The 26,524-nt window shown below is 45.6% G+C and overlaps 1 protein-coding gene across 4 annotated transcripts in view; it reads right to left on the reverse strand.

Annotated features, from left to right (window-relative positions):
* The window catches only part of PPIP5K1 (diphosphoinositol pentakisphosphate kinase 1), a 48,209-nt gene that overhangs the window by 17,559 nt on the left and 4,126 nt on the right, over window positions 1-26,524 (reverse strand). For all 4 annotated transcript variants that reach the window (XM_087704452.1, XM_087704451.1, XM_087704453.1 and 1 more), the window contains 9 exons: window positions 26,320-26,481; window positions 25,854-25,975; window positions 25,597-25,698; window positions 22,923-23,009; window positions 22,707-22,782; window positions 22,416-22,525; window positions 22,058-22,143; window positions 21,148-21,273; window positions 86-207 (listed from right to left, as the gene is read on the reverse strand). In XM_087704452.1, the coding sequence (XP_087560578.1) occupies window positions 86-207; window positions 21,148-21,273; window positions 22,058-22,143; window positions 22,416-22,525; window positions 22,707-22,782; window positions 22,923-23,009; window positions 25,597-25,698; window positions 25,854-25,975; window positions 26,320-26,481 (993 nt within the window). The remainder of the gene's footprint in view (window positions 1-85; window positions 208-21,147; window positions 21,274-22,057; window positions 22,144-22,415; window positions 22,526-22,706; window positions 22,783-22,922; window positions 23,010-25,596; window positions 25,699-25,853; window positions 25,976-26,319; window positions 26,482-26,524) is intronic.

A 26,524-nucleotide genomic window follows, 5' to 3' on the forward strand; every position in this document is an offset into this window, starting at 1 on the left:
GCTGAGGAGACACTGAGGGTGAGGAAGAGACCCAAGTCTTCCTACAGCTTCTGCTGGCCTGACTGGAACTCCCCCTCCCAGGAACCTTTGCAAATGCTGCCGCTGTCATCTGGACTCTGCCCTCATCGGAGGCGTAGATCTTGAGATCGTGGCGGTAGGTGCTGTGCAGTCGAAGGAGGCCACAGCCTGGAAAACCAGCATAGTCTCCTGGGCAGGAAAGAGAAACCCAGTGGCCGTTCCAGACATATGGGCATTTTATTTTTGTAGTGCCCTCTTTAAAGGGCAGAAAATCCACTGAGTGGGCAGAGTTGCCAGGGCTGCAGGTCAGAGACAGGGTCTCTGTTACATATGTAAATAAAGACTGAAGCCTTGGGCAGAGGCTTCACTCTGGTCTGGCTCTTAAATAGAAATTACCAAACTGTGAGCCCATTGGTCAATTTGATTGGTGGGAAAATAAAGAAATCTCAGTGACTGGGCTGCCTGACAGCTCCCTTTAAAAGATGGAGATGTTGGAGAACCTGTTCAATGTACTGGTCTACCACCGTGTTTCCCCGAAAATACGACATGTCCTGATAATAAGGCCATGCCACATTTTTCTGGTGGGCAAAAATATAAGCCCTCCTCCACAAATAAGCCCCCTGGACAACCCCCCACCTCTGACCAGGCAGAGCACCGCTCACCAACCTAGCAGTATCCCGAAGGTGCCAAGCTGCAGGAACGGGGAGGGGGGGGCAAAGGTGATCGTGTTGCTTGGTGCCTTCGGGATACCGCTAGGTTGGTGAGCGGCACTGTGCCCAGCTGAAGAGGGGGGTTGCCAGGCAGCTGCTCTCTTGCGAGCAGGCTCCCAAAGAGCCGGGCACAGCAGCCACCTGGCAAACCCCCTTTCCAGCCGGGCACAGCACCATTCACTGACCTAGGAGTATCGCCAATCTGCGTGAGTGCCTATTCGCCGCCACCCAGCTCTCGTGGCTGGGCGCCTTCGAAATGCCAGTGAATGGCGCTCTGCACGGATGGAGAAGGTGGTTGCGCGAGCGGTTGTTCTGCTCCCGCTTGCGCACCTCCCAGCCTCATGATGCCCTGGCCCAGCTCTCCCTGCAGAGCCAGGGCACCTCCGCTGTCACCGCCAGCACCAGCGCCATCCCAGCATGGCTTTTTCAGCAGCTTCCAAACTGAGTCTTCCGACAGTGGCAGCTGTGGGCATATGCACTATGGTTGTGGGCTGGCTGTAGGTAGAGCATGCAACCATAGAGCGTACGCCCAGAGCAGCCACTGCCAGATGACTCAGTTTGGAAGTCACCGAAAAAGCCATGCTGGGATGGCGCTAGTGCTGGCGGCAGCAACGGAGGTGCCCTGGCTCTGCAGGGAGAATTGGGCCAGGGCATTGTGAGTCTGGGAGGCGTGTGACTGAGAGCTGAACAGCCACTCACGCAGTCCCCTCTCCAGCCATGCAGAGCACCATTCATTGACGTTTTGAAGGCTCCAAGCCGCGAGAGCTGGGCAGGGGCCAACAGGCTTGGCGATACCCCTAGGTCAGTAAATGGCGCTGTGCCCGGTTGGAAAGTGGGTTTGCCAGGTGGTGCTCTTGAGCATGGTCGCTTCATGGCTGTTGTGTTGCACTGCTGCGACAGCCATTTGCTCATGAGGCTGTGCCCGGCTGTTTGGGAGCCCACTCGCAAGAGAGCAGCCGCCCGGCAACCCCAAAACAATAAACCCTCCCCTCATAATAAGGCTCAAGCCATATTTTGTGTGTAAAAAGAAAATAAGATCCTGTCTTATTTTTGGGGAAACACGGTAAATAAAGAGCTATGCTACTCCTGTCTCTTCATTCAGCCCTAACTTAACACTGGCGTTACAAAAAGGACAAAGGACAAAGGAGCTGAATTGACCAGGGCACCCACGTCATATCGATCATCATTGCAGAAGTGAAACACTGCATCGGCACCAAGATGACCACACAATACTCCACCATTCAACCCAGCCAAAGAGAGTTGGAAGAAATATATGTTCCAATCCCAGTGTTTCCTGGAAACCAACAGAGGCACTTAAAAAACAAAACAACGGGAAAGCTCCAGGACCAGATGGACCAGATGGACTACCGGTGGAATTTTACAGAACATTTGAAGAAATACTGACCTTCCCACTCCTACAAGTCATGAATGAAGTGATGTCTGAGAGCAAAATACCGAAGTCATGGTCAGAAGCATATATCACACTACTACCCAAGGAAGAGACTGATCTAACACAAATCAAGAATTATAGACCAATCTCCTTATTAAATTCAGACTACAAGCTATTTGCATCTATACTAGCTGAGAGACTTAAAAATATTTAAATGGCTTCATCCACTCAGATCAAAATGGCTTCTTACCTAAAAGACAAATTAAAGACAATATGAGAATGATTTTGAATACTTTGGAATACTATGAGGCCCATCCTGAAAAGCAAATGGCACTGATGTTCCTCGATGCGCAGAAGGCCTTTGACAATGTGAATTGGCAATTTATGTTTTTGCAACTGGAGCAGATGAATTTTGGCAAGAAATTCACTCAAACTATACGAATGATATATCAGAAACAAGCAGCAAAGATAATGGTAAATGGAGAACTAACAGATCCGATTGAAATAAAGAGAGGTACGAGACAAGGCTGCCCACTATCACCACTACTTTTTGTCCTAACACTAGAGGTCTTAAACAGAAAGATCAGAGAAGAAGAAGAAATAAGAGGAATGAAAATTAAGAGAGAAGAGTATAAATTACAAGCGTTTGCAGATGACTTAGTTTTTATTCTTGAAGATCCATTAGAAACAGCACCCAAATTGCTAGAAAGAATAGAGGAATATGGAGAAGTAGCAGGCTTGAAAATAAACAAAGATAAAACAAAGATCATGACAAAGAATATCCCAGCAACACAAAAGGAAGAGCTGTCAGAAATGTTGCAGATTCAAAATACAAGTAAGGTTAAATATCTGGGGATATACTTATCACCTAGATGTAGCACTCTTAAAGAGGATAACTATACCAGACTAAAACAACAAATAGCAATTGATTTGGAGAAATGGGAAAACTTGCACTTATCAATGATGGGAAGAATTTCTACAATTAAAATGAACATTCTACCTAGAATTCTATACCTGTTTCAGACAATCCCAATCAGATTGGGTAAGGACTTTTTTCAAGATCTAAATAAAATAGTTTTGAAATTTATTTGGCAAGGGAAAAAAGCTAGAATAAAACTTAAATTACTACAAGATGCTAGATCTAGAGGAGGATTTGGGCTACCTGATTGGGAGCTATACTATCAGGCAACAAACTTGATGTGGATTAAGGAATGGATATCATTAAAAAACTCTAGATTATTGAATGTAGAAGGTCACGACTTATTGTTGGGATGGCATGCTTTCTTATGGTATAAGGGAACTAAATCACATGGTTACTTTAGAAGACATTATATAAGGGAGGCGTTGTTGTTAAACTGGGAAAAGGTTAAAAGATTACACTATTTGAAAATTCCAGTCTGGATATCAACAATTGAAGCATTTTCATATCCAATAATATATAAAAAGGAACAAACAGTTAGATATATAGAATTATTGAATACAGAGGGTGAGCTCAAATCTATTCAAGAGTTGAAACAAGAAGGGATTGAAATGAACTGGTATTCATATGTACAGATACAATCTAGATATAATGAAGATAGGAAAACTAAAGGTCTTTATAATAAAATGACTGAATTAAACAAAATTTTAACAGGCACTGATGAAAAAGTAATTAAAAAACTATATGGATATTTATTGGAGTTTAAATTGCATGAAGAACAAGTTAAAGAAACTATGATAGCCTGGGGAAAAAACTTTAGGTATGGGATTGACTTAGAGAATTGGCAGAAATTGTGGTCTCAAAATTACAAAATGACAATGTCTACTGCATATAGAGAAAACTTGTATAAGATGTTTTACAGGTGGCACCTACCCCCGACCAGAATCGCAAGAATGTTCAAGATTAAATCAGAAAAGTGTTGGAAATGTCACCAGATACCTGGTTCATACTACCACATGTGGTGGACTTGCACTGAAGCTAAAAGATACTGGAATAAAATCCACATGTGGTTGGAGAAAATGACACACAAACAAATAGACTTTAAACCAATGTTCCCTCTAATTTTTTTTCAGTGTGAGCGGAAAAGTATAGTGTTTGAGCGGCACATTTTCATGCCTGAGCACCTGAATTTTTTTCACAGATGTCACCTAAGACAACAACGAAATCAGTATTATTTGAAACTCAAAGTTATGTTTATTCAAGGGGCCCGCTTAATTAAAAATAATATCAGTATCACTTAACAACGCTCCTGCTTAGCAACCAAAATGTTGGCTCAGAAAGTCTGGCATTTGAAACAAAAAATAGCCTTTAAAGTTGTGGTGTGTTAGGAGCATTTTTATTCCTGCATTTTAAACACACACACACACACACACACACACACATGGAGAGAGGGAAACATAGGAACTTCGAAGGGTGAATAATTTGAAATGGTAGTTGGAGAAAATAGTGTAAGTAAAATAGTGCTTTATATAATTAATGAACAGGTTTTTTTTTTAATAGTTTCTTTTTACATTCATTTCTGTGTTCATTTTCTTGGGAATGAAATTCCTTGAGGCTAACTTAATTTTTGGAAGAAAAAAAATAATGCTTGTAAACCAGCAAGAAATTTAAGACAATATTTAAAATGTGTATTTGAACAATTTAACAAGAAGGCATTTCTGTTTGTATTGCTTTCAGCAAACGTTTCCTATTTTTACTGCCTTTCATTCACCCACTTTTCACTGATATGTTTATACATATTCATTAAGTGACAGCATTTTGGCAGACAGCATTGCTTTTTCTACATTACTGTATGAAAATGTCCTGCATCTAAAAATGACTGATCTATGGCCTTATCACTGCTGTGACGAGCCCCCCCCCCGAATAACTGCTGCCGCCGCCTCCTCCTCCACATTTGCTGCCCGGCGCTGCAGCTGAGGTGAAGCCGCCAAAGCTCCCACTGGCAGCGGCGGCGGTGCCTGCCTCCCCCTCCGCTCGGAACACCTCACCTAAGCAGGGGTGCTGGTGGGAGCTTTGGCGGCTTCACCTCAGCCGCAGCATTGGGCGGCAAATCCGGTAGTACTGTTGGGGGAGGAGGAGGCAGCAGCAGATATTGCGTTCGAGCAGAAAGCAGGGCAAGGGATGGGAGGAAAGAAAAGAGCCTGAAGCGCCCGAAGCGATGGGCTTCCGGAAGGCGGAAAGCGGGGGGGAGATACTGGCAGGTCAGGTGTCCAGGAGAGCCATCTCGGTGCCGCCGAGGGGGGGGGATGCCAGGTGCTGGGCTGCCTCTGACTCGCCCTCTCCATGGCTACCCAGGGCTGCAGCAAACCAAGCAACAAAGCGAGCTAGAAGGACCGCCGTTTTTTAAAAATATCCCAGTCTGGGGAAGTCCTTTGCGGGTGGCCAGTTCTAGCCGCCTGCAAAGGACTTCCCCACGTTTGCTTTGATAGAAATCTCTGCGCGGCAGTTAGAAACTGCTGCGCGGGGGTTTCTTTCCACGTGCGCGGCCACGCAGCCGCGCACCTTAGAGGGAACAGTGCTTTAAACCAGAGGTCTTTTTATTGGGGATCATACCAGAAATCTACAACAAAGACTTAAAATATCTGATTGTAAATGTGTTAACAGCAGCCAGAATTGTATTTGCAAAAAACTGGAAAAACGAAACAATACCAAAACAGGAAGAAGTTATCCGAAAAATAATGGACTGTGCTGAAATGAGTAAATTGACATTTGAAATTAGAGAGCAAGAGGATGAATAATTTTATAAGATATGTTTTATCGGTGGCTAGGGGAAGAAAAAAACTTTGGAAATGAAAAATGATATACTTATGCTTTAATTGAAGAAAGTGAATGATGATATAATTATGCTGTGAAATAATCTAATAATGACACAATGAAGAATTAATATAAGGTCTGGTGATATAATGTATAAGGTTAAGAACTTATTATAATGATATTTCGCTGCTGATAAGCAATTCTAATAAGGGAACAAATGAAAACTGGTATATATAGGCAGCGATGTTTTGTTGAAAAATGAAGGAATAAGATCTCTGTTTGAAGGTATGAAATGCAAGGTTAACAATGAATATAAGTATACTTTCTGGGGAAAAATAATGCTAATGTTAACTGAATATATATTGTAGAATGAAAATGAGGCCTTTAGTTATATTAGATGAAACATTTGAGACGGTAAATATTATTTGAAGATGCAGATGTTAAAACACTTGCAACCAAACGACATGCTGCATGTGATGATGGTTTTTTTTTCTTTTTTGTGTTTTTTCCCTTTTTCTTTTTTTTTTAACCCTGGGTTATTGTGGCATCTATTAAATATATAACAGAGAGATACGGGGTGTGTGTATGGGGGGAAATGTAGTAGGGATGGATTGCTACAGGCAGGGGAGTAAGAAACGATACGAAACCAAAATCTATTAAATGAAACAACGAATGTATAAGAATGATAAAGGTTAAAGCACCTGTAATCAAATGACATACTGTATGGGATGATGGGTTTTGTTTTCTTTTTTTGTGTGTGTGGTTTCCCCCCCTTTTTTTTTTCTTTTCCCTCTGCCTTTCTTTTTCTATTGTTATGTGATTATGTTGTCTATGTAACAAAAATAATAATAATAATAATAATAAAAAAGAAAATAACATCCTGTCTTATTTTCGGGGAAACACGGTAAATAAAGAGCTATGCTACTCCTGTCTCTTCATTCAGCCCTAACTTAACACTGGCATTACAAAAAGGACAAAGGACAAAGGAGCTGAATTGACCAGGGCACCCACGTCACATCGATCATCATCGCAGAAGTGAAACACTGCATCGGCACCAAGATGACCACACAATACTCCACCATTCAACCCAGCCAAAGAGAGTTGGAAGAAATATATGTTCCAATTCCAGTGTTTCCTGGAAACCAACAATCTAGTAGATCTATTCGACACTAGTGTCAGCCTCTGCTTTGCTTACTTGCTATCGGCTGTCATAGAAACGGGGAGGGTGAGGGCATGGTATTTGGGATGAGAATAAATGGTACTGGAGGTGATATGGCAAAGGGAGTTTTCTTCTCACCATCTTCTGCGCACGTTGATGGCTGGTGTTTGGACCTGGGCAAGGCCAACCGTCCTGCATACCAATGTAATGATGTTGTCTGGAGATGCAACCCACATGACACCTTAGTGAGTTGTAGATTGGACACTGGGGTGGGGGTCATTGGAGGTAGGGGGTTGGGTAATTGTTTGATATGTATGTGTTTGCACCTTTCTGGCTCAGATCTTGCTTTACTTTCGCAGCTATCTTTTCATAACCAGTAAAAGTACTTTTTAATTCCACAATGGAGTTGGGAGTTTTCTTTCTTGGTTACTGAAGGAGGCTCGCCTGACATTAAGCAAAATCTCACTTCGCACTCATCCCGGAGCTAACACCTTCCGAGGGGAGCGCACTCAAAACTAAAACCCACCAAAGAAATGTCCAATCCATGCAGTGACCAGGAGGACATGGGGGCTGCCAGATTTTTATGCCCCTTGGAAATGGAATGGATCACTGAACTGAACTTAGAGGAAAGATCTGTTCGTCCCCGGTGGTCACTGGGAGTGGGGCAGAGGAGTGATTCTGAGGAGATTCTGGCCAGAGTTACCACCAGCTGACATCAGCGACCTGAGGCTGCCTGGTAGGAAGCCGAACAAGAGGACCTCATGATGTCCCTGCTATGAAATTTTTTCAAGAGGCATGGAAGAAACGCTGTTTCTGTGAGAGCCGTGCTGAGGGAGAAGCTGATTTTGCTGATCAAGAAGAGAGACGGGCCGAGGACCTGTCTAACCCTGGGGGGGGGGGCTGGGGGCAGACAGCAGAGCTGATCAGGATGGGAGAGCCCTAGCTGCAGCAGCAGCAGCTGCCTGAGTCCCTCCAAGGGGAGAGGGGTCCCCTGCAGACACCGAATACCAAAAGTTCCTGCCCTTGATGTGAAATTCAGAGGAGACCCAAAGAGCTGGGATTTTTCCTGGTCCAGGTCTGGAATTGTATGTCACAGAATGAGGAGGATTTTCCTAATGAGGAAGCCAAGGTGAGAGCTGTTACCATAGCATTGGAGAACAAAGCGGCAGCCTGGATGGTCGCTTTGCATAATGATGACTCCCCCTTGCTGAGGAACTATAATGTATTTATGGCTGCCCTGAAGAAGCACTTTGATGACCCTCTAGCCGAGTCTAAGGCGAGAACTAGGATAAAGACTCTTACTCAGGGAAGAAGTCCAGTGGCTGAGTCCAAGAATTTTGTGAGTTGTCTGTGTGTATGTGGGATTGGTCCGAGGCAGCTTTAATGGACAGTTTTATGGATGGCCTGAATGATGATATATACCAGAACAAAGATGACAACTAGGAAGAAGGCACTTTTCCTGAGTTATTGTGGACCTGAAGGCCTCGATATGGCTGAAGCGCTGTCTGAACCAGCTGATTTACAGACGGTACCGTGGCGAACACTCCAAGAATTACTCCGGACACATTACACACCCATAACCTCAACTATGGTGAGCAAACATGGTTTTTACCACAGACACCAAGAGGAAGATGAGAAGATTAATCAGTATGTTGCTGCACTGTGGAAAACAGCAGCTCGATGCAAATTTAGTCATATAAAAGAAACCATTCTTGATAGGCTTGCAACCTCAATCTATATAGGAGGCTATTGTGAAAGCCTAATCTTACATTTAAAGCAGTGTTAGAAGAAGCCAGAGCAGCGGAAGCAGCAATCCAAAAAACAGGAAACTCAAATGTGCTGCAAATAGCAGCAACCATGTATCAGGAGAGCTGGGAGTACAAAGACTACACAGATGAGGAACAGGAGGTCTATTGCCTACATGCCAAACGGAAGGAAAGGGAGCCCAAGATGCACGGAAGACTGCCATTTTGTGCTGGTTGCGGAGGAAATCATTCCAGAGCAAGCTCCCGATTCCTGGACGCAATTTATCAAAGCAGAAAGGACACATTGCAAAACCAGCCAGCCATGTACCGGACATGGCAGCCAGCATAACAGTCAGAAGAACGAACGGAATTCCGATGAACAAAATTCCCAAAGAACGATAAAGGACAGAACCAAGCTGCAGAGGGAAACGAAATACACCAAATAATTATAAGGCACTCCGAAACATACAGTTAAAAAAATAATCCATGTCTTACCCAAGACTGTACTGGAGCAGAGAAAGTGAATGGAGTGTCATCTGGGTGAGAAAATATTTTTTGTTGGAAGTTGACTGCAGAAATCCAAGGGGGAAGCATATTTAAAGCTATTTGTTGAAGCAGCAAACGGGCATAGGAAAAATACCGGAGAATTGAAAGAGGAAAAAAATATGTATTTTTAATAATAATAATAATAAATAGAAATATGGTTTCTCAAAATTAAAAGACGTGGTACAGAGCAGTGACGTGCGGTGAGGTTTATGGCTGGTGAGGCACTGACACAGTGGTGGGTTTAAATTTTTTTTAGACTTGTGGACTTTAACTCCCAGAATTCCACAGCCAGGCATGCTCAGTTCGGATTTAAAGCAACAGCAATTGTTTTTCTCCTTTGCGAAAGAAGTTTCCTCCTTTCTTTTTCTTCTCCCTTCCCCTCCTTCCTCCCTCTCTCCCTCCCTCCCCCCTCTCTCAAACACACACACATACACACAGAAAAGTTGGATTGGACTATCTCTCCTACCCCCTTCCCTCTCTCACTCACTCTTTCTCAAACAAACCCACACACAAAGTTGGATTGGAGGGAGAGCGCCAGCGAGGAGACGACAGGAGGCGGCAGGAAGCCAGTCAAAGAGCCATACTAGAGCACGCATACTTTCCCCCAGCCCCGGAAGGATCTAGCCCAGCTTCACTGATTATAGGTTTGAAAAGGCAATGTAGCTCTGCCTGAAATCAAACTACACTTGGGGAGGGAGAGCACAAGCAAGCCAGGGTCCTTCCCTCCAGCCTTTGCCCAAAGCCTCGCACCTGGAGGATGAAGTTTGAATTCCTCCTCCTCCCTCCGACCCACATATACCTTTTCCAGCTGTTTCAGAGAGGATTTCAACCCTGCTCTTGCCTCAGATTCTCTGAAGAAGCCCCGCCCAAACGAGTGCCCTCTACTATGAGGCAGGAGAACTGCTTGCCTCACCTACATCAGGATTTTTAGGCTTTTAACCCTTGCTTAACTCTGCTCGAGTGATCATAAAATGCCTAAAGTCAGACTAGATGAGGCACACAGTTCTTCTGCCTCATAGTAGAGGTCACTTTTTAGATGCTTTTTTAAACACTTAAGCAGAGTCATCCACAGTGAGGCAGCAACTACCTCAGCCTGACCTCAGCTCTTGCCTTTTTCTTTTTACTTTTTTTTTCTTTTCATGTTGGGAGTGGTGAGGTTGTGCCTCCCCTGCCTCACCTGACTGCACGTCACTGGTACAGAAAGCATGTTAAATTGCTAGAATTAAAGTCCCAATTTTTGTTTTTACAAGTATTGCTCAATTATTGGACTTACAATTTAAAATAATTGAAATTGGAACTGTCATCAATATTGCAGGGAGACTGAAGCAGACAGAAGCAAGAGTGCCATCTGCTGACAAAAAGGGGAATATACAACTTGAAAATAATCATCTAAAATGACTGAAAATATTTGTTAGACATGGATCTACTCTAAGACCACTAGTGATTTGATTTTTAGCTATGAACCTTAGCTAAATAACATCATTGAACATTATTTAACACATAAAGAAATTTGAAGAGGCGTGAACAACCTGGTGAATTTAAATTGATTAAACGGATTATTAATGAGACACTTAAAATTGTAACTTGGAAGTTTTACTTTTTGAATGAATGAATCCTGGACAGCGGGCTAAAAAAGAGATTGAGTAAATACAGATGCAATACAAGACAGAAGTGAGGGGAATCTAAACAGAATGGAGTTTTTCCAAAGTATGGAGGAAATATTTGACCGTATGGACCAAAAACTGGAAAATATAATAACAAAGAATAATGGACAATGATCAGGATAATGAAGAAAGAATGGACCCACCAGAAGGAACAGAGGGGAAAGCAGAGAGAAATCAGCAAGAAGATAACAATGAGGAGCTGTTACGAAAGCTAATAGTGATTAAGGAATTTAAAAAGGAGGAAAATAATGTAAAAGATCTAAAAAGGGAATGGGAGAAACAGGAAGAGAACTGGGGAAAAGAGATAGGATGTGGAATAGATAGTTCTGGAACTAGACAATGGAAAAGGGTAGAGATGGGAGATAAAATCAGATTGTATAGTCAGAGAGAGAGTAAAACTCTTAAGGAACAAATATGGGAGGAAAACTAAAAAGAAAAGAAAATTAAAGGTTCAGATGCGGGTAAGAGATGATGGGTAGGGGAAAGTAGAGTAAAAGAATATCTTTATGAATATATTTCAATAATGTGTATTAATATTATAATTAGATGGGCTGGACAATTAGGTTAGTAGTGTGATAGATATCAGGAAAATCTTAATATAAATAGATATGAAGAATTGGAAATTCTTAGGTTTGGAATAACTCTACTACTAAATATGTATAAAAATATGAATAACAGTGAAATGTTAGAAATAAAAAACAGGTGAGATTATATATATATACATATATATATATATATATATATATATATATATATATATATATATATATATATATATATATATATATATATATATATATATATATATATATATATATATATGGAATTTACAGATGTTTTCAATGGAGTTTAGGCAAGTACAAGGGGACATTCATTTCTTTCAATTTAGGCCCTAATGTTACTCCCATTTGATTAAAAACTCGGAGGGTATTTTTTGCTTTCTGGCCCAAGATAGATAGCCAATTAGACAAACTAATTGCCCAAGGAGTTCTCGAGCCAGTTGACCATGCTAAATGGGAAACCCCAACCATTATGCTGATTAAACCAGATGGCTCAGTCCGCATATGTGCAGACTATATGTGCATGATTAATAAGGTATTGCAACAGAGTGCATACCCCATACCAATCGTCCTGCATTTATTGCAATCTTTAGGAGAGGGAAAAACATTTGCAAATCTCGGTTTGGCCCAAGCGTACCAGCAACTACCAATGGATGATGCCACTGCAGAGGCACAAACCATTGTAATTCACAGAGGGGCATTTAAATGTCGTTGCCTCCAATTTGGGAGTGTGGTGCCAGGACTATTTCAAAGTATAATGGAACACCTCCTACCGGGCATTTTGGGGGTGGTGCCTTACTTTGATGAGGTCCTCATGTCCATGAACAACAAAGAAGAGCTTACCCACCGTTTAAAGATTGTCCTAAGCCAGACTTAATGTAAAGAAAGAAAAATGCCAGATAGCCGTGCCATAAGTCGAGTTTCTGGAATATCTAATTGATGGCTCTGGGATACATCCGACCAAAAATAAAGTTAAGGCAATAAAAGAAGCCCCCACACCAAAGAATCACAGAACTTCAGGCATTTTTAGGCCTGTTAAATTTTTAAAGTATTTTTCTGCCACAGAAGGCAACAGTAGCAGGGCCATTACACCGATTGCTAGACAAAAAGGCGAGCTGGACCTGGGGACAGAAGGAAACCTCTGCCTTTCTGCAATTAAGGAACTTTTGTCATCTGACACTGTTCTTGCACAATATAATGAAGTTCTGCCCCTCTGTGATGCATCACCATTTGGCATCTGGTGTCAATTTGTAAAGTGTTACCATAACTATTATCAAGTTGACATTGGAGGGAGGACTCCATGCATACCTCCGGCCAGAGTCAGATCTCATATTTCTACAACCTTGTTGGTGGATATGATTTATGACATAGACTGAGGGAGGGGAGAGGTAGGGATAAAGTGCAAAGATCATTAACTGGATATCAGTTTCAGCTCTGCAGAAGAACATGCCAAAATGTTGATTTTAATAAATGATTGGATTTCTTTTGAACTTTGTCTTGAGGCTCGTAAATTAATTAGGTCAGCTTTTGGAAACTTCACAGAGAGCCAAAACTGACTTTTTAAAATCTATCAAGATTTCCGGGTTTCCTGAATCCCGGGCTCTCCAAGCACTCCCCCAATATTTGGGGTGCTTGGAGGGAAAATCAAGCAACCATGGCTGAAGATGGAGATTGATTGCAGCTGGAGGTATGCGGCTAGCTCCAGACATCAATGCTCCAGACAGCCAAGCTGAGATGCCTTTCCCAGTGAAAGAAGCAAGAAAGGATGAGTACTGGTGGAAATTAGCCCCTAAGGCAGCTGAAGTTGAGTTCCCTTACCCTAGCCCCCAGATACAGGGAAGGGTCTCAAACGAGCTGGCAAGGGTGGACTGGAGGTGGGACTGGGCTCAGGCCAGGCTCCCAAAGCCCCAGATGGAATCCCTGGGGAGTGCAATAGAGCAACAGAGGGAGGATTTTGACTGGACCATCCTTCATGATGAGGGGCCATCATGCCACCCAAAAGAGAGGGGAAGGACATATGATCCTGTTGAGGGGGGGGAGACACAGACTGGTGTGCAGCCCCCCCTCCTCCATCCAATAGAAGGAGAAGGAGCCCGAAACTGCACCCAGTGCCTCTCCTATGCAGCAGGCAGGCTGTCCAGGATAGGCACACCCCTCCCTCCCTCCCTACAAACTAGAGAGGAGGAAGGCAGCCAGCCATATCAGGTGGAAGCATACAGAGGCCAACAGGGGGTTGGAGGAATAGGGCTGAATGAACCACCCCAATTCAAGGGAATGTTTGACAGGGACTCAGACCAGCTAGCTCTATTTCTTGATTCAGCTGATATCCACCTAAAATGCTATAGGCACCTCTAGAGCCATGGTGAATACCATCGCAGAGGGGCTAGAGGGAGAAGCAAGGGAACAATTAGCAGCCCTCTGCAAGAGGAGAGCTCCCCAACTGCACAACATAGATGACTTCCTGAAACTGCTAGAGGCCAGATTTGAAGAGGTGAGGAGGACCCATATGCAGAAGAGGAACTCAGCAACCTAAAGCAGAGGGGCCGCCACATCAAAGAGCACATCCATGAATTTAGGAGGGTCATTGGAAGGCTACCCCTTTTACCAGAGCGACTGCTGATGCATTTCTTCAGAACATGCTTGGACAAGCAAATTGCCCAGGTAACCGCATACTGCAACATCCCAAATCAACTCTCTGAGTGGTTCCGAGTAGCAACAAAAGTCGACAGTAGGCTGTGCACCAACGACATGAGAAAGCAACCAGACACAAGAGAGAGAGGTTGATCTGACCTGAAGCCACCCAGCCGACGGGGAACCACAGCACTACAGCGGGCTGTGAGACCAGCCCTCCCTCGAAGTCTGCTGAAATGCTACAGATGCAGGAGGATGGGCCACATGGCAGCTGCATGCCCAACCCCAGTCCCAAAACCAAGGCCAGACCCACCGCCCAGGGCACAACCAGAAGGAGGCTCCAAATGGATGACCAATACGTCCGGGAAAGCCCTCCAGGCTGGAGAGGCCACTTGCCCCTCAGGAAAAAGTGGTGAAACCCCAGGCAACGACAACTAGTCGCCCAAATCATATGACAGCGAGGACAAGGGAGAAAATGACCCAATGGTGAATGAATCAATTCACCCTTTCCTTTTTCCAATACGCCTTACAGCCCCCAAAACAGGAAACCAGGGGAATGTTGAAGCTGTAATAGACTCAGGCTGAACGAGGTGCTTGGTCAACCTAACCACAGTCCTGAAACTGGGGATCAGAGCAAAAAGACTGTCCCACCCGATCCGGTTGGAACAGGTTGATGGGTCCCTAATGGGAGGAGTCTATGCCACCCACCTGACCGAACCAGTGAGGCTAGAGCTAGCGGATCACTGGAAAGTAATTTGATTCATAATAGCCCCCAAAATGACAGATGCAGTCATACTGGGGACTTTCCTGGCTAGACAAGTGGGGACCGACCATCTTGTGGCAAGGGGGTACCCGCAGACTTAGGATATCAAGGGGCCCCCAACCCCTCCCACATTAGCTAGCAGAAACACCACCCACACAGGAAGCCCCCCAAAAGAACCCATCAGAAGAACTAGTATTCAGCAAGGCCGAGTGCGATGTTCTGCCTCCCCACCGTGAGGCAGACTGCGCCATCGACATCATCCCTGGGGCAAAACTAACCAAGCCCAAACTATACGCCATGAAAATTCAAGAGATGCGCAAATACATAAACCTAGCAAGGGAGTTCATCGAGCCAGGCAAGCCACGGGTCGTGGCACCAGTCCTCTTCAAAGAAAAAAAAAGATGGAACTATGAGATTGTGTGTGGACTTTTGAGGGATAAATGGGATGTATGTACACAAGTTATAATCCCTCCCCCTCATGAAGGACATGCTATCTCATCTCGCCAAAGGAAAAGTCTTCATCAAACTAGACCTCAGAGAAGCATACTACCAAGTACGTATCAGAGAGGGAGATGAGTGGAAAACAGTGTTCAACTGCTCCCTAGGGAGCTTTCAATTCAAAGTGATGCCTTTCCGACTGCAGTGGGCCCCAGCGGTATTCATCCAGTTAATAAACGAGGTGCTGCACGAGCACCTCTACAAGGGGATCCTTGTCTACCTAAACATCATCCTCATCTACACTGAAACCATGCATGACCACATACCCCTGGTCTACCAAATACTGGAAAAACTTCTGGCAGCTAACCTGTACCTTTACCTGTACCTTACAAGGTATCAAAATGTGAATTCCACCATGCACAGTTAGATTACCTGGGTTACCGAGTGTCAAATGAGGAAATAGAGATGGTCCCAGCCAAAGTACAAGCCACCCTAGGCTGGCAATCCCCTCGCACCCACAGACAGCTACAAAGCTTCCTAGGGTTCACGAACTTCTACAGGCAATTCATCCCCTCCTTTGCAAAGACTGCCAAACCCTTGACAGACCTCCTGAAGACAGGAAGCCCAGGAACAAAACCTTGCCCGGGACAACCCCTACAGTGGGACCTAACCTGCCAAGAGGTGTTCAAAATACTAAAAGAAATTTTGCAAAGAAGCCGTTGCTGAAGCATCCTGACCCTGAGCAAACTTTCGTGGTCCAGGCAGACACCAGGAACATGGCAGTGGGAGTGGTGCTACTCCAAATAAACAACCAAGGAAACTTACAACCCTGCACCTACACCTCCCACAAGCTCACAGACACAGAGCGATGATGGGCCGAATGGGAAAAGAAGACTTTTGCGGTGAGATGGGCACTGCTAACCTGGAGACACCTGTTGGAAGGGGGCCAGAAACCGTTCAAAGTCTGGACCACAAAAATCAGGACCCCGCGGAAACTATCACACAAACAAGTCTGATGGGCTCAATACTTCAACTGTTTTGATTTTGTTTTAAAGCACATCCCAGGGGCAAGGAACTTTCTAGCTGACACCCTTTCCCCATGCTCCAATACAAATGCAAACAGGAGCAGATAGTGGACGCCATCATTCCCTCTACTCAAATAGCTGCCCAAGTGACCACTAGGCAGCAACGCCGTGATCAGCAAGGCCAACCTGCAGGCCTGCAATTATATTCCTTTTAGAATTTTGGCCTGCCACACTTTCTCTTATTTCATTATGCTGTGTCTTTAGTATAGTCGATGGGAGGGGGGAATAGAAGGAGTAGGATTGTGGAATGTATTATTTTCATTCTTTACTAGAAGTCAAGGTCATCCTTTGTCTCCGCACTTTCACACCTGATCAGAAGCAGCTGGGTGGAGACGCCAGCGTGGAAGAAGAAGATTGGATCATGTGATGGACTGTGGGTGTGGGGACAAGATCATGAACTTTTAACTGGGTGGGATTCTGATGTAACTTCCAGAGTTGGAATCCCACAGCACGATGCCAACATGCCTGTCTTATTAAATTGGAACTTTAAGCATAGTTTTGTCTTCAGCTCTGATTTAATTCTGCATGGTATTTGGAACCCTGACAGCAACCTAACCACGAGACTCAAAACCAAACTTCTAGCAGACCCCTGGTTCCAAAACAACCAACACATCTTGATAAAAAGAGATGACCTCGCATGGAAGGGGACAAAACTCTATGTTCCGGAATCCCTACGCACCCTAATTCTCCAGAGAACCCATGATGCCAAACTGGCAGGCCACTTTGGATTCCTAAAGACTTTACACTTAGTCCGGAGGCAGTTCTGGTGGCCTGGCATAAAGAAAGATTAAAGTTGCACCATCTGCGCCACAATGAAGAGATGACCGGGAACCCCCACCCCGGACTTCTGCAAACAGTAGCAGAGCCAACAAGCCCGTGGGAGGAGATTACAATGAACTTTATAGCAGAGTTGCTGAAAAGTGGGGGAAACACAGTGATTTGGACTGTAATAGACCTGTTCTCCAAACAGGCACACTTCATATCCTGCAGCGGACTACCCTCAGCTCACAAGCTGGCTAAACTGTTTGTGAAGCACATCTACTGTTTGCATGGAGTACCTTGAAGAATTATCTCAGACAGAGGTGTCCAGTTTACGGCTAAGTTCTGAAGGAAGTTCCTGCGGTCCATTGGGTCATCCCAGGGTCTTAGCTTAGCTTTTCATCCGAGCACCAATGGGCCGGCAGAGAGGCTGAATGCCATGGTAGAGCAGTACCTGAGGTGCTACATGAACTATCAGCAGTCCAATTGGGCAGTCCGCTTATCTTTTGCTGAGGTCATGTACAATAATGCTGTTCACAGTAGCACAGGACTCACGCTGTTCAAAGTAGTGAGCGGCATGGACTTCGTCCCAATGCCTGAGTATCCAAGGGATCACCCCTCCTCAGTCAGTTTGACTGATTGGATGTCGATGCTGAAAGCAACCTGGGAAAATGTCAAAAAAGCGCTCATTAAAGCGATACGAACCTATAAGAAACAGGCAGATAAACACCGGGCTCCGCAGCAGCCATTCCGGGTGGGAGAGAAGGTTTACCTCTCCACAAAATATTTCAGATTAAAACTCCCTAGCAAGAAACTGAGGCCAAAGTTTATGGTACTATTCCCCAAAGTAAAGATCATCAATCCAGTCACAGTGCAATTGAAACTGCCTCAATTGCTGGGGAAGATACACCCGGCGTTCCATAGTAGCCTCTTAAAACCCATGATCGGATCCACTCTGAGACCACTACCCCGGGAGACCCTGGGCCCTGTAGTCATAGGGGGGCAAACCCATTATGAGCTTCAACGGGTCCTTAATTCAAGGTGGCACAGGCAACAACAATACTTAATCAAGTGGGAGGGCTATCCCTTATCAGAGGCATCTTGGGTAAAAAGTAGGAATATCCAGCCTGATCGCCTTATAGCAAAATTCCATGCAGAAAATCCAGGCAAGCCTGAGAGAGTAATGCATCCCTAAATTATATACCTGTACTCAAATTGTTTTTGTGTAAAGTGCAAAGACCATTAACCGGAGATCAGTTTCGGCTCCGCAGAAGAACATGCCAAAATGTTGATCCTAATAAATGACTGGATTTCTTTTGAACGTTGTCTCGAGGCTCGTAAATTAATTAGGTCAGCTTTTGGAAACTTCACATCAGGGCAGCTACTAGATGCTAAATGGGGCCAAAGCCCCAATTGCATTTTATTCAAAACATTATCAGCGGTAGAAGAAAAGTACAGCCAGTTGGACAAGGAAGCATTGGCTGCAGTTGTTGGGGTCAAGCAGTTTTATGAATACTTATATGGCAGACACCTTGATCTAATTACTGACCACCAACCACTCTTGAGTATTCTTGCAGGGAACCGCCCTACCCCGAACATTTTATCTCCCACAATGATGAGATGGACAATATTCATGGCAGCATATCGGCTAATTTACCGGCTGGGCAAAGACATAAGTCACGTTGACACCCTCATCCACTGCCAACTTCCAGACCTCGTAGAAGATCCAACCCCGTTGCACACATACTACTAATTGAGGACTTTGCATCCGGTCCAGCCACCTCGGCTGAGATAGCGGGACACTAAACAAAGGACAAAACTCTATCACAAATTCTGAACTGGGTGTGAAGGGGCTGGTGGGGGATGATTTCAAACCATTTATAGCAAGGCAACACAAATTGGCAGCCCAAAAGGGGTGCCAATTGTGGGGGGATTGAGTGGTTGTTCCCTAGAAACTAAGGAAACAAGTACTAGAGTCACTACATGTGGGGCATCTGGGCATAGTACAAATGAAGTGGCTAAATATAGACAGGGACACAATGGAGTGGATCAATACATGTAATCCATGTCAGGTATCCAGACCAGCTCTACCAAGGGCACCCTTGGGAGAATGGGAGACAGCCAAAGCATCTTAGTTGTGGGTGCACATTGTTTTTGTGGGACCAGTACAAGATCAAATATTCCTAATAGTTGTAGATGCATACTCAAAATGGCTTGAGGTAATAATTATGACTACAACAATGGCTGAAGGTATTAAGGAGACTTTTCTCCACCCACAGCCTTCTGGACGTTCTGGTCTCCGACAACGGGCTCCAAATCACAGCAAACCAGTTTGAATTATTTCTAGCAGAGCATGGCATCCAACATGCCCTTGTCTCGCCTTTCCATCCATTGAGTAATGGTCAGGAAGAAAGAAGGTGCGGTCAACCAAGGAAGTGTTAGCTAGAATGGGCTTCAGAGACTGGCAAACTAAAACAGACACATTTCTCCTAGCACAGTACATAACACCGAGCACCGCCAGTTAGACTTAGTCTGGCTTTTAAATAGAAATTACAATACTGTGAGCCCATTGGTCAAATTGATCGGCGGGAAAATAAAGAAATCTTAGTGGCTAGGCTGCCTGACAGCTCCCTTTAAAAGAGGGAGCTGTGGGAGAGCCTGTTCACTGTACCAGTCTCCTAAATAAAGAACTAAAGTCTCTATGCTAGTCCTGTCTCTTCATTCAGCCCTAACTTAATATTCTCCAAACAGACAAAAAGGAGGCGGGATGGATAAGAAGAGCTACAAACAAACAACTGGAGAAGCCCTAAATTCTCTTCCTGTCAAGACCAGCCCCAAACGTCACGGCACACGCCCAAAAGTCCTTCTCTTGAGCACCAGATAAGCTCATGACCCACGTGCCCAGTTTCCAATCATCATCATTCTTCCTTCTGCCTTCTGCTGTTTGCTGGCTGGCTGCTCCACGAAGGTTGGGGGGTTCTTTCGGGGCTCAGACCTTGAGGAGCTGCCTGCTTTCACTGAATCCCCACTCCAAAGCAGAGAAGACCAGCCTGGCTCACAGCAGCAGCCCCCTCCAATGACCTACAGACATCCATGCCATCCTCTTGTAGCTCAACCAAAAAGGAGAGTTGGGTATCTGCTGTGTCAAGAAGGCCTGAAGGTGCCTGGTTCATCTGCAATGGACCTTCTGTCCTTTGGCTTGGGAGGGAGAGGGAGATGAGATCTCCCCCAACTCACAACAGGGATGCGGGCATGAAGCACTTAAGAGTTTGAGGGAGAAGGATCTGGCACAAAGGCCACATGCATGATACAGAAGTGGGGAACTGCCAAAGGTTGGGGGAAGAGAATGTGGGCTGGCTGAGACAGCTTTAGATGGGAGCTCCGGGCTTGCTGTTTGCTTCCTGCTTCCCATACAGAACCATCATGACCATCCAAGGAGGAGCAGAAAGCAGAATGCCAAATCACAGCTCCTAATGGGAGGCTCAGGAGAGAAATCCTAAAAGGTGCAGTTCAGCCCTCAGAGGGAGCCAACTACCCAGAACATTAAAGATCTACTCTATTCACAAAAGTGTTCAATAAACTTTGGAATGCTTAAAACCACTTGATCAGGAAAGGTCAGTTTCACCCGTAAGACCATCTTGCCTGATGAGAAGTTTTGAGTACTCAGAAGTTGGCTTGCTGCCCAGGACCATGGGGACTGGATGGGGCTTCCAAGGCAACCCCAATCAGAACCCTTAAGAGCAATGCTACTCAAAGTGCTGCAATTCGAGTCCAGCAACCAGCCCAGAAGATCCTTTTGGTGCAGATGCAGAGGCCAAAGTACGCTCTTCTTCCTTCTGAAGGGGGGTTTCTTTCAAAAGGACCCCACCTTGGAGGTGGCTATCAAGTTGCTGTCAGCTGTCACCTCTGCCTCCGCCCAGAACCAGCAAGCAAAGCCCAGGCTCACCTTGGCCCCCTGGATACATGCAGCGGAAGGCTCGGCCCAGCTCCTCCGCTTGCACTCGGCCAGCAGGGGTCAGCTCGCCCCCCCACTTCAGCACCAAGAGCAAAGATGGGGAGGCTTCCTTGAGATCTGCACACAGAGAGAACGAGAGTCATTTCCTCCTGCCAGGGCTGGGACAGAATGGCAATGACGCTTAGACTTACAGTATATTCCGCTTCACAGCGCTTCACAGTATTCTCTGACCGGTTTACAAGCCTCTTGCCCCCAACAATTTGTGTCCTCATTTTACCCACCTCAGAAAGATGGAAGGCTGAGTCAACCTTGAGCTGGTGAGACTTAAACTGCCAAACTTCTGGCATTTGGCAGTCATCAGAAGTAGCCTGCAATATTGAATTCTAACCACTATGCCACCACAGCACTTGAATGAAGACCTACTGCCCATTCCTCAACCTCCAGACCAGAGCAGAGGGGCAAGAACTGGGGAAACCAGATGAGAGGAGGAGAGGAGGTTGCTAGGGGCCTCTGAGACCTGGAAGCTGCACAAAAGTAGGTGAGTTCTGCCCCCCTTCCTCATCCTCTTGTCTTTGGCACTTTCCCCCTAAGTGGGGATTGTTTGGCAAGTGCAGTGGGGGAGAACAGTAGCTGCCCTTCTTCACAAGGGTTGGCATTTCAATTGAAGCTATATCAGTTTACATTCTTAATTTCCTCATTGCATGAATGAATGAAAGTGATCTCCATTTGTCCACCACCCAGAATGCCCCTCCTTGTGTCTACAGATGCGTGCATGCAATCAGGGTCTTTATCCTATGAAATTGGTAGGGCTCACCCGCAACCCTGCAGGGCTCTCCTGCAACCAGGCCTCTTCCCCAACAACTGCCTTCATGCCCCCCCCCCACAAGACCCCAATACCTGCCTTCTTCCTCACTGGAAGCCTTCAGATGCCCATGAGGCAGGTAGGTCAATTGCACTTTGCGGTTGATTCCAGAGAAGTGTCCGTACCTGCCAGAATAACAAAGGGCCACCATTCTGGGCATGAAACCTCTGGCTTTACCCGCCACAACTGAAGTGGAGAAGCTGCAAGGGCACCCAACTGCCTCCCTCCTGCCCAGGGTTCTGTTGTGGTGTAGGAGGAAGTGTCCTCAGTCAGAGGGAGTCCACTCTTTCTGGGGACATGCGAGAAAGTGCAAGAGTTGTTTGCAAGGTTGACCTTACTCTCCCAGAGGTTTTTTGGGGGGGGGGCAGAGGGGCCATGGAGACAAATCCCTGCTCACATCTCCAACACGGTCTTGAGCTGCTCCAGTTTTGACTTCTGCTCCTCGGCCACCGCATCCCCGAGAGCACTCTGCTCCTGCACTAGCAGCCGAGCAATGTCCAGCACCTCCTATTGGGGCAAAGGCTTGCTCAGGTTTGTGGAGCCAAGGACTCTAGGAATCAAAGGCACAGGTTCCTTAGCCACATCTGTCATCCCCCTCAGGGGACACCTGTCCAAGAAGACTGACCAATGGAGGGTGAGAGCTTCACCTGCATGGCTCCTCTGGGACCAGAGGGAGCCTCAAACTCACCTGAAGCTGCTCTGGCTTTTTCAGTTTCAGCTTCCCAGTCTTGTAGCCCTCATATTTTTCAAATAGAACAAAGAATCTGGCAATGGCAGAAGCAGAAGCAAAGCAGGTTATTGACATTAGTGGTTGTTGGCTACATTTATGCATGTCCTTTCTTGGGAGCTCATTTTGTCCTGGAACTTTTTTGTCCTGCAGAAGACACCCAGAACTCCACCATACCTGGTATGCTTCACTTCCATCTTCATCTTCTGTTTGGGGGTCCGATCACCATGCCTTATAACTGCAATCACACACCGTAGCTCCATCCTGCAAGAGAGATGCTTGAGCTCATAGGATGCCCCCCACCCCTCATTCCTTTCTACAATGGCCAACACGTAGGGGATCCCAAGGTCTCCTTTGACCAGGACATCTCAGCCATGGACCTGGGAAGCCAAAGCTGAAAGGACTCTCCTATCAGAATGCTATCCACGCAGGAAGGAAAAGCCTTGCATGGACTCCCCTTCTTTGAGCTCTGAAAACAACGCAACTGTGGCAGAGAATGCAAGACCCATGTGTGCATCCTAAGTAGATCTCTAATTGGAAGCAAGCTAATCAGCCTGCAAGAAGGATTCTCTGCACCAAGGCTTTAGAGATAAAGGAGAAGCAGCCTTCTGCACAGCACCAGCTGTGAATGGGGGCAAAGCAGAGGTGAGTTTTTAATCTTCTGCCACAGACCTATTTACAGGCAACTGCGCCACACGCAGAGCACGGGCAAACCGTGCACACAGCGAACCAGCAGTAATGCTGGCAGCAACCCACCCCTGGGGCAAAGGTGCTGAGACTGAGAAACTGCCAAGGACTGCTGCCTTAATTAAAATCAGGCAAAGATTTTATTTTAATCCAGAGCTTGAGGTGCTATTTCATCTTTCTTAGTTTAGAAATGTGAAGATGGCTCTAAGTGTAGAACAAGACAGGAAATGTTATAAATAATTGGAAAATTCAGTGCTATCACTCAAAAGTAACAACACAAAAGAAGAAATGCCAGATATCTTAGTGGAGAAACTATCAAGTGCCATAAAATCAATGAAAAATAGCAAAGCTTCAGGAAATGACTGTTACGGTTGAAACGCTGAAAGTTGGTGATCACAGTTTACATAAGATACTAACAAAACTATATTTGAGATGCCTCAAAAAATATTCAATGCATGGAAAAATACTTCTTATATACAAGAAAGGGGCCCAAGGAGATTTAAAGATCTATCACTGAATAAGCCTTCTTTCAGTCATCTACAAGGTTTCTATCAAGATAATAGCAAAAAGATTGTTGAGACCATTAAATGATGCCCAGCCAAAGGAGCAGGCAGGCTTCAGAAGTGGCTACAGCACAATGGATCACATCCAGGTTGTTCAGCAAGTCATTGAAAGGCACAATGAGTACACCATGCTTCTGTGTGTGGCCTTCGATGACTATGAAAAGGCGTTTGACTCAACCAAGGCATAGACACTGCTAATATAGACTTACTACAATCAACATATGAAAAAACAATGGCAGTAATTTGCCTTAATGATCTTAAAGTGGAAATCGACATAGTGCATGATAAGGCACAATATCACCTATCAGCCTGCCTTGAATTTCACAACTCAGGCTGGGCAAAAGATGGAATAAAAATCAGTGGCGCCTATTTAAATCACTTAAAATGTGCAGATGATGATGTTCTCTTCTCACAAGACGAAGAAGAGCTACAAAGACACATACAAGGGCTGCACAAAGCAGGAGAGCCATTTGGCTTAAACATAAAACTGAAAAAGAGCCAGGTTATGTTTAATAAATTTACCAAACAAAGAAAAAAAATTATATACCTTGGCCAGCAGATTTCAATGGAAGGTGATACAATAAAGGAAATCGAACAGCATCTTAAATGTAGTTAGTAGGCAAGCTAAACATAATTTTCAAGAACAACCTCCCCCTATGCCTGAAGACAAAAGTTTTTGATCAGTGTGTGCTACCTGCTCTAACATATGCCAGTAAAACACAGACACTCACCACACAATAATACAAAAGCTAAGAGTGGCATGAAGAACCATGAGATGATACATGCTCGGCATCACAAGACAAGATAAAAAGACCTGCACATGAATTAGAGAACAAACACAAGCATACGAGGCCATCAAGAGAGTCAAAGAATTGCAATGGAAATGGCCTGGTCACATTTGCTAAATTGAGGGCAGGTGGACCAAGGCAGTCATAGAATGGATCCCACTTGATAAAAAGCACCCACGAAAAGGACCTAAAACAAGATGGTGAGATGACATCAGAGAGTATTGCAGGCACAATTGGCAAAAGAAAGCTCAGGAATCAGAAGTAGGTTCCTACAGGTTTGAACCAGTTCGGCGGAACTGGTAGTAACTTGGGAGCTTGAGTCACTGGAAACCTGCAGCGACTCAAGCCTGCCACAGCCCTGAATCAGTTCTCTCGGCGGCCCCTATCACCAACTAGCAGGGAAAGAGAACAGCTGGAACATCCTGCCCTGGGCTCTCCAGCCACGCTTAGTGGCCTGACCTCCCCGTTGGCTTCCCCGAGCCTCCTACAACTGAGCCTCAGAACGTGGGCACTGATTTCAGATGAACTCCAGGAGCTGCTGTGGCCTTCAGCCCAAAATCTTAGGGAAGGGCAGCATTTCACCTGATCTGTTTTTCTTACAAACACTTCCAGGGACTGAATTTTCTGTACCCAGAAGCTTCTGCTCATTAATACCAACTCCACATCTTCTTGTTATCAGTAAATCCAACAATACCATAAGTAGGAACCCAAAACTACGTGGTCTTTCTAAAAAAGAATGTGTCTCCTACTGACAGGCCATCATCACAAGGGGTGGCCAGAAATGGAAGCATGGCCAGCACAGTCAACACTAACATTGTCCCTGAAGTGGTAGGCACGATGGGGATGTCTTCTGCTTCTGTGGGGATGGACCAGGGGATCTGGAACTGGGGAGCCATTTCACGCATGATGATGTTCCTGGCAGGGAGAAAAGGGTCTGGTTGGAAATCACCTCTCCCAGTTTTGCAATAGGGCCACCAGCCCCCGAGGCAGACTGGATTCAGACCAATCATGCTCTGGTCCCTTCCTCCTCCCCTTCCAGAGGGGATGCTCAACCGAAGCACCACACACACCCAAGGAGCTTGGCACAGTCATCATAGTACTTCATAGAGTTCTTCACAAAACTGAAGCCATTGACATCACAGACGAAGGACTGGCCATTGGCCCGCAGTAAGTCAAAGCCGCACACTGTCTGCTGCAAAGAGTGAGACGAGACCCAAGGGAAGTGACACAGGGCTCTTTGAGGCACTCTACCAACAGAAGGAGCCCCTCAGCCCCACCCTACCACCCTGGCCAGAGGATTGCAGGAGGAGGCGAACACAATAGAGAGCCCCCATTTCTCTGTCATAGTTTTAGCAGGGAGATGCAGGGACAGGATAAAGCAGCACCTACAGCCTGAGACTTCGGAGCCAGGGAGGGGAGGGGAGGGGAGGGGATGGTGGGCCCAAGACCTGTCCAGGCATTCCAGGCTTCAGCAACAAGAGCTAAGAACTTCAGGGAGGGCTCCAGGAGGCCACAAGTCAATTGGGAAAGACTAACCTTGAAGGCCACACAGACTTTCCGGGCTACCAGCTTCTCTATAGCTGTTAACATAACTGGGTAGCGGATCTCCTTTCCTTCACTATCCCGTTCCACCTTCCCATCGAGAGCAGGGGATTTCCGTGCCTCAGCGTGTGCGTAGTCGGGACCCACCGTGTAGACCTGAATGAAAGAACACCAGCAACAACATCACCCCACCCCGAGC

Source organism: Thamnophis sirtalis, unplaced genomic scaffold (assembly GCF_051295495.1).
Source record: "Thamnophis sirtalis isolate CommonGarterSnake01/CBP01778 unplaced genomic scaffold, rThaSir2_p1.2 scaffold_2, whole genome shotgun sequence".
Classification (NCBI taxonomy): Eukaryota; Metazoa; Chordata; class Lepidosauria; order Squamata; family Natricidae; genus Thamnophis; species Thamnophis sirtalis.